This window comes from Perissodus microlepis, chromosome 22 (assembly GCF_051167445.1).
Source record: "Perissodus microlepis isolate ML-2025 ecotype Zambia chromosome 22, ASM5116744v1, whole genome shotgun sequence".
Taxonomy (NCBI): Eukaryota; Metazoa; Chordata; class Actinopteri; order Cichliformes; family Cichlidae; genus Perissodus; species Perissodus microlepis.
The window spans coordinates 31,747,842-31,756,261 of record NC_140481.1 but is presented as its reverse complement, the minus strand read 5'-3'; the positions used below and the strand labels follow the sequence as shown (position 1 = coordinate 31,756,261).

General features: G+C 41.5%; 1 protein-coding gene across 1 annotated transcript; it reads right to left on the bottom strand.

Moving 5' to 3' along the window:
- Window positions 1-246: 246 nt before the first annotated feature.
- On the bottom strand, window positions 247-5,149 carry LOC146363568 (DEP domain-containing mTOR-interacting protein-like). The gene is made up of 5 exons (XM_084919911.1): window positions 4,947-5,149; window positions 2,894-3,064; window positions 2,597-2,667; window positions 2,148-2,252; window positions 247-1,869 (listed from the first exon to the last, which is right to left on the bottom strand). The coding sequence occupies exons 1-5, from the start codon at window positions 4,963-4,965 to the stop codon at window positions 1,741-1,743; spliced, it is 495 nt and encodes a 164-aa protein (XP_084776037.1). The 5' UTR covers window positions 4,966-5,149; the 3' UTR covers window positions 247-1,740.
- Window positions 5,150-8,420: the final 3,271 nt, after the last annotated feature.

The following is an 8,420-nucleotide window of genomic DNA, read 5'->3' as shown; positions in this document are numbered from 1 at the left end:
AGAGGTTAATAACAGTAACTGTAATGACTTTAGTTTGACTGAAAGTTAATGGAAACAGACAGTTAAGCACAAACCGATCAATATACTTTGGTTTATTTTGCGTCGTATTAATCTGGTTGGCTTATACAATTTGATGTTTTTAGAACATTTTTTGTAACATTTCTGTTACACGTCTTTCAACTAATGAGCTTTAATTACTTTAAAGAATACAACAGGAGAGCCTGTCTTTGTCACTGAAGGGTTTTATTTGTATTCAGCATTAAAAATTAAAGCTTACTTACAGTCACAACGAAACTGAAATACAAGCAATTAAACGTGCACAAATAAAAGAAAGAAACAGTAGTTTGAAGCAAAGTAAAAGCAAAGAGGTAACATATACAGTTACACATTAAATATTGATTATTTCTTTTGTTGGAAAATGAAAAAGTGAAACACATTTTAAAAATTCAGTTTCTCAATAAAATCTCCAGCAGCTGGTATTTTAAACAACGATCCTTCAAACTGAAAACGGCGTTAACGACGCAAGAGGAGCCAAAACACTCACCGAGTCTCCAGGATCCTCCCGCAGAGAGCAAAGTGCTGCCCGCCGAGAGGCTTTACATATTAATGGAGGAATATCCCACAAACTCTCTCACACAGGCACGTTATAAAAACAGGTATAAAAAGATAAAAGAATCAGAGACACTTTAGAGAGGCTTCAAAACTAAGCAGTGCAGTTACAGCCGCTCCGTCAGTAAGTTTAAATTGATCTACTTCACACTTCTCTACACTCGAAGCTTCTTTACTGGGAATCAGACACGAGCAGGTGGAAAGGTAAACACAACGAAGGGCTAAAGAGCAGGAAGAGTTTCCAGGCGTGTTTTTTTCTGTGTGTGTGTGTGTGGGTGGGGATTCAGGTGTGTGTAAACACTCTTGTGATGGACGTAAGTAATGTATTTGTGTGTGGACGAGGAAGTGAGGTGGCGCGTGGGGTTAAAAGTCCAACCCGTCACAGTAAGAAAAAACAACAACTGTTGTCAACATCATGTCACTTCAGGAGTCACTGTGTAAGTCGACGGCGTGCAGGCGTGTCTCAAAACGCCTGAAAATAAACGCGTTCAGCCAACGTTTTCTCCTTCCCACTGTTATTCTTACTGGACTCATTGAGCCAGAATGCATTTAGTTGATATAATATAAGAGCTGCTACAGTACAAAGCCAGCACATTGTTGCTAGCTTGTTGTGATGATGTCTGAGCAGCACAGCTAGTATTCCACGCACTGCTGGCACCATGTGTGCCGCCTCGTACACACTGCATTCAGCAGCTTTGCATCATTATTATTTCCAGTAGTTTAAAGTATCAGGACTGGACTATTCCCTGCAGCATGTGTGCTACACGGGAGAAATAACTGTGGAAAATATCCTGTCCACAGTGCATGTATGAACAAAAATATCATGGCTGAACATTTATTTCAATAGAAACCTTTCGCCACTTTATCCGATCGCACATCGCTGATAAACTCTACTCTCTGGATCGGAGCCTGACTCATTCCTGATGAAGCTACTCAGATTTTGCAAAATCATCTTTCAAATATACAAAAGTGTCCCTTCTGAAAACAACCGCACCCATCATCAGCTCAGCAACAGTTTAAAAACAGAAGACTTCCCGTGTAATTCCTAACAAACGGTTTTCCTCTTTCATTATTGCATCTTTGCAGTCTTTGTAGGAAAAAAGGGCACACGTAGGTCACATAACAACAATTTCAGTTTTCAGCTTCTTCCATTACTTCCATCACCACGGTTCTGGGTCCCGTTAGGATCAGATAGCTGACTGTCCGGTAGTCCAGATCAAGAACGTTGAGGCCGTTGACTGAAACCACAAACTGGCGAACCTGCAGATCAGGACACGAGACAGGAAGCACAAACTTTTTCAAGTGTCCTCTGCTGAAATCAACATCAGTTCCTTAACAGAGTTGGCTTTTTGCCAGCCCATCACCGTGTTGTGGTACAAACAACAGTACAGTCCTAGTTCAGCTTCAGTTGGTATCTCTTCAGCACAATATCAAGATATTTGGTGCATAAATTCACAGCAGTAGCTTCTTCCTCTACTTCTAACTGCTTTGGTTGTGACTGGGCTTCCTTCAGTAGCCACATGGCCTGTCACGCTTACCTTCATCCCTGCGAGAGCAGCTGGACCCTGAGGCTCCACGGCCTGGATGTGGCACGGCCTGTTTCCTCTGACCACAAAGCCCCAGCCCACTGCATCACCGACAATCTGCAGACACACAGACGACAGTCACACATTTATCTGCAGGGTGTGTGCTATGGAAAAGTCTTTTACACAGAAAGTGAGAAAAAGACATCGTCGTTCTCATCTAGTGTTTTATTCATGAAGCCTGTGAAGCATTTGTCTTTCCTGACACCTGTTACACTCACTCCAGCACCAACACCATCCACAATCATCTTTGAAACATGTTCACATTAAAATAATAGAACAGCATTTTTAAAGAAAGAAGGTGTCCCATTCGCTCATTTTTCTCTTGTACTGTGAAAAAAAATATTACAAGTTTTTCCCTCAGCTTAATAGGAAACTCTTTGAAGTGTGTAAAATGAATTTACCGTGAAGGTTTTCCTGATGTAGGGTCCTCCTGGTTCTTGTAGCTCCTCTGTGCTCACTGGTCTCTTGAGGACTGAGACAAAAGTAAAAGACATTTTATATTTAATGCAAGCTGCTTTTGGCTGCTCCCCTATTCACAAGGAGTCGCCACAGTGGGTAACTTTCCATGTTCGATTTGGCAGATTTTTACAACTAAAAGCAGTTTGGTTTCCATATTTGGAAAAGCAAAGAAGACGCTGACAGTGTAGAGGTCTAAAGCTGCGCCTTCACTCTCTACAGTTGTTGAGCATTTTTATTACCAGATTTGGGGTTGGAGAGCACCAGGGAGGAGGAGGAGGAGGAGGTGCTGGGGAGACCGACTCGTCCTCGGGTGTATATGTTTCCATCACTGCAGCTTCTCATCCGGGCTTCTCCACCACGACCTCCGCCACATCCACCTGTGACAGCTTTCACATCCTTGGATGCTGTGACTGTTGGAGACAGAGAGGTTTCTGTAACCTTAATACTCTGTTGATTATATTTTACATTTCAGCAAAAACATTTGAGTTATTTACCAAATGAATATTGACATGAACATCTTGAGTTCCTGCTCTGATGTACTAGAGCAGCTCTGCATGATTAATTTTTTACTTGTCTTTGGTTGAATCTCAAAGTTTGCTCCCTGAAACAAGTTATTTTAGTTCTTTGTCCTCTGAGCCGATTTAGGCCAGCGCTGCTCGGATCATCTGCAGGTCACAAACAGGTTTGAACAGCAGCTGAGCTTTGTGAGTCAGAGCTGTGTGCCTAACGTCACCACATCAGAGATATTTCCTGATATTATACAGAGGCAAGAGTGGGATTATTCACAATAAGTCACCTTTAAATGAATTCAAATATACATATTGTAGTAATAATATGATGTGTATGCATGTATTTATGCTTCTCCCCTCACTACCCCACCCATCAGGGAAAACTTGGCCCTGGACAGAAGGAAAGTGTTGAAGTGATGAGATGGAGACTTCCATGTTTTCAATAATAACGATTAAAGCTGACCCAGTTCTGTGTTTGACTTCCTTAATTTAACTTCCAACAATTCAGTTCAAACATGCTTTGATAAGAAGCCACGCTTCTTTCAATAGCAGAGATAAGCCGGGCTAACAGAGTTCATGGTGCTGACTGAGACGAGGCAGTGTGACGAGCGCCTCGCCGCTGCTGCACATTCACGCCAGACCAGGTCTTAGTTTCTGACGAGTTTAACGGCGATTCATTCGTTTTCTCCTTTTTTAGCACGTAAACCTACGTGAGACTCTGAAGCCATGTTTGCTCTGGTGCAGTTGTCATGAAAACGGAGAAGCAGTTTGAGTGGTGAAAGTTGTAACATTAACAGTAACATTAAAAAACATATAGTTGATAGAAGAACGTTTCTTGAGGTTGCTATGAGCGATGAGGTTAAACCACTGACATGTGACGCCCGGGGGTCGTAATCATTACACGATTAGCTGAGCGTGAGAAAGTGTAGGCCGCTCTGCTCCCTCGCCCTTACAGTCTTTGATGACTTGAGGTGTAAAACTGTTAATGTGTTGAAGCAAACATAGTTTTATCACATATGTAATAATTTGTGATAAAACTGATTTTGCCCAAAACCTCTGGGTCACTTTTTAAAGTTTCGTCATCTCCATTTATTTATTTCCATAAATGTATCAGAACACAAAATGATGCTATAGGCTGAGTGTTTGTGGAGTCTCACACGATCACACAGAGATCCACGGTCAGGTCGTTTTATTAAGAACGGCTGACTCGGCGAAGATTCACCCGGATAAGAAAACGACAGTCAAACAATAAAGTGCGTTTATTTGCTTCATGAAGGAAATGGTTGCCTTTGAGTCATCACAGTTCTTCCTCTGCAGGATAATGATTTACCATCTTCCTCGTGTAGTGAAGTAAATGTGAGAAGTCAGTATCCATCAGTACATGCAGTCATAACAAGACAATTCTTTTTCACGTGATAAAAATGTAAAAGAAACATTATTTTTAAAGGTTATAATAAGAATTAACCACACAAGCTGCTCTCTATTAACTCTGCATCAGTGACACATGCAGGAGAACCATCTGCCAGCCACTGATGGAAAAGCAGCTCTTGTGGGATAAACTGAGAAGTTGCTGTTGTTGACTTATTACGAACAGCTCCGAAACTAAAAATAAAGAAATAAATAAAGACTAAAACTCTGAACTTTGACTTTCTTACAACTTTTTTTTATTTCTTGTATCTTGTGTGTTGTTTGTGACGTTGCTGAGAGTCATGGCTCCTGTAGGGGTCTCTGCTCTTTTTTCTCACATGTTCAGAGTTTGGAAAGTAAAGCGAGATGTTCTTACCTCCTGTACGAGGTCCCATCTCTGTTCAAGTCCAAGAAAAGCAAAATGCAGAAGATGAATCCGGAAGACGACAAGCTTCAAAGGCGCACACCAACAGATGGACAGACCATCAGTCTCTGAGTGTTGTCCGGCTTCAAGTGAGACTCTGCGCAGGCTTGATGACACCTATCAGTTTTCTCAGTTCAGTACTCAGTTACTGGACCTGTGATCTGAAAGGGAGGGTAGTCAGCTGGTTAGAAATAGACGTGCGTGACCGAGTTAAATATTAAACCCTCAAACAAACAAATCAGCCGTCAGCAGGAGACGAGAGGCGACATGTAGTAAAATGTAAAAAATGAGAAATAACGCTCGTAAATGTAGAAATCTCACAGTACATTTTAATTATTAACTGTTACTTATGAACCGTTAAACAATTATTGTCACAAAAAAAATCAGGTTTAATGCAAAGAGTGCCTGGGAGCTCATCTATATTCCACAGCAAGAGGGGATTTCAGGAGTATTGCACTAATCTCCACAGACTGTTGCACATAGATGAATCTGCAGTGTGCTGCTAGATTTTTAGTACTGCAAACCTTGTGCTTTCTGTCTGTAGACACAGTGGCATCATGCACACTCCGCATGCATGTTTACCTGCGGGCAGACTTTGCTTGCATGCCCTTTGTTTGGAGAGCAGAAAACAAAAGCAAGTGCTCCTGCAGCGGATCAAGATATCAAGCTTTGTGTTGCCATCACCTCACACAGAACTCACTGTTCCTGAGGATCAATCACCTTTCAGTTTCAGCTTTTGTACCATTGAAAGTCACTGTGTGATAATACAGGTGATTTCTGCATTTACAGTTTTGCACTGTGTAACTTTAGAAGATAAAAACACTCAAACATTTGGCAGCTTTTGGCAACTTTACAAGAAAGCATGCAGAGACGTGAAGGATTTAGGAAGGTTTTTGCTTGTAAATGGGACTGAGCTTCAGCCTGGTTGCCATGCAGACTGGAGGAGCAGCTGCAGGTGGAGAGGAAGGGGAAACACAAAGATCATTTCTGCTCTGATGGACAGAGCAGTGGAGATTTCCATCGGTCAGCACAGAACAGTGACCACTGAGTTTTCGTCCATATTTGTCCTTTGGAGCAGGAAATGCCCAAAAACATGTGAAGTATTTTCTCTGAGCCTCATGTAATGAAGTTTCTTGACTTACTTGTTACACCTTAATAGGTAACACACACACATTTTCAGGCATAAAAACAAATAAAAATGAAACCAAAACATAAAGTTCAAGTAAAACTAAGGGACAACTCAATAAACACACATACGAATGGCCCTCACAGTTAGTCACTAAAAGGGAAGGACAAGAATGTTTCCAATGTAAAGTTAACCACTGAAAACTCTGGTTTTGGACTCTGCGTTTTGACGTTTCCCCCAACAACACACATAGAGGACTCTGGAGGAACTGCAGAACTTCTACGTTGGCTTCCTTTTCCAGCTCCCGAGGACGTCCCTTGATTTTAACCTGGAGGTCTACAGAAACGTGTGGGCTACAGGACACAGCTTCAAATGGCCATCAGAGGAACTGCAGCCTTTGCCGCTTCTGTTTCAGCCCCCTCACTTGCTTTAAACTTGTCAATTGAGTCACACGGAAGGACATGTGGTCGTAATCATTGTTATACAACAACAACATGTGGGAGATAAATCCACATTCCTTTCTAATGTCTGGAGGTAAAATCTCGAGTTTTCAGGTTACTCATCAGTGAGTTGATCATGAGGCTAACAGAGCTCGTTAAACTGAAGATAAAACTACAAAGATACACGGACAGCTGTTGCCTTGACAAACAGATCAATAGAATCAGGAAATATCCAGTTTCACACCATTAACATTATCTTGGGCTAAACTACATTTTTTGCCAATGATACCCGTTTGAATAAAAAGTGATTTAATCCTGGAGTGACATGAAGGTGACAGTGTAAACTGAACAAACCAGAAGACATTTGTGTTTGTTTCTGGAGGAAACAAATGTCCAAAACCAATGAATAAATAACTAATCATCAAGTAATGCATAAATAAATAAATAAAGCTTTTTTAGATGCATCAAAAAGAATCCAGGAGCAAGATTTGCATTTAACTGAATTTATTATAAAACAATAAACAAAACGACGAAGCCTGTGCGTCGTCACCTTGGAGATAATATTTAGTCATTTTTCAGGTGACTCTGGTATCAGGATCAAACGATGATCATTTATTTTCTACTTTTAATTTATTTACCTTTCCTGTCAAATATTTCCTTTAATTAAGATGGATTTAATATCCACAGCACTTTTGTTATGCATTCATTTAATGGTTTTCTAAAAAAGCCCTTCATTGTACTTTTCCACCATCACTGTCTGCTGGAGAGCAATCACATGTTCAGTTTTTACTGTGACTTCCTTCTTCTACTGCATGATGGAGTTTCAGTTGTTCCACCTGCAAAGGTGAATTTAATTATTGGAATTTCTGGAAGGTCTTGGACAGTTTTCTTTAATATGAAGTTGTTGCTGTTGAGAGCAGATGTGACACTGTACTGGGGACGGATGATGAGGTGGGATTTCCTGCCATCAGCTAAAGGAGTTCAGCCCTGCAAAACAAAACAAGCTCTTAACCTTTGACACAGTGACCCACGGATCATGTGGGTCATGAACTCCTCTAACACAACACGTCTCATGTGTTTCTTTTATTTACCTGGAAACATTAAAATTAAGCAAGGCTCTGTGGTTGTAAAGTATACGACTTTAAAGCAGTTTAGGGCTTATGTGGGCGTGAGCTCATCCATAAAGGAGTTTTATAGTCAGTTTCCATCTTGGGCTTTTTCACTGGACACCTCTGTGACTCACAAGGTTTTCTTTATATGATGACTTTTCCAGTTATTTCCAAATGTAACCAGGAGGAACAGTGAGCCGATTGTGTTAGTAGTTCCATTCATTCATTTCTTCCACTTCAGTTCTGCAGTGTGGCCCCAGCTGGAGTCTTCAGCTGTCATAGAGAGAGGTGCAGGGTACACCCCGGGCAGGATGGCAACCTGCCGCAGGACTAACGGAGTCAGGAGTTCATCGCCTTCAGATGTTTCCTCAAAGGCGGTATCCTTGGATTAAAGCCTGGATCTCTGCTGCAGTTTAATAACAGCTCAGAGTTATTATTAAAGTGTTGAGAAGTGTTAAAGGTGTGAGCCTGAGCTGCTACTATTCAGTAGTGATGTGACGTTCTGTATCGAGGCTTCGAAGCTTGTGTCGAGTAATTGAGGGGGCGTTTCCGCGATGCGCGGCTTGCTTCATTTATGGGAGGAGCTGAAAATGATGACGTCCGAAGCCTCGCTGCCCGGCTGTACCACGTGACTGGTTCATGAAGTGGTTCGAACTTTGCTGCGAGCTATGACAGCGATATAAACCCCTCAGACTTCATTCAAAAATGTGGGTGTTTGATGGAGAGTTGCGGTTAGTGAGAGTTTGGAGAG

What these genes read in the sequence shown, in the direction of transcription:
- LOC146363568 (XM_084919911.1), bottom strand. An exon ending in GCTCTCCAACCCCAAATCTG is followed by an intron (nt 2,668 to 2,893) that starts GTAATAAAAATG and finishes CTTTTGTCTCAG; the next exon opens with TCCTCAAGAGACCAGTGAGC. An exon ending in CTGCTCTCGCAGGGATGAAG is followed by an intron (nt 1,870 to 2,147) that starts GTAAGCGTGACA and finishes CCTGATCTGCAG; the next exon opens with GTTCGCCAGTTTGTGGTTTC.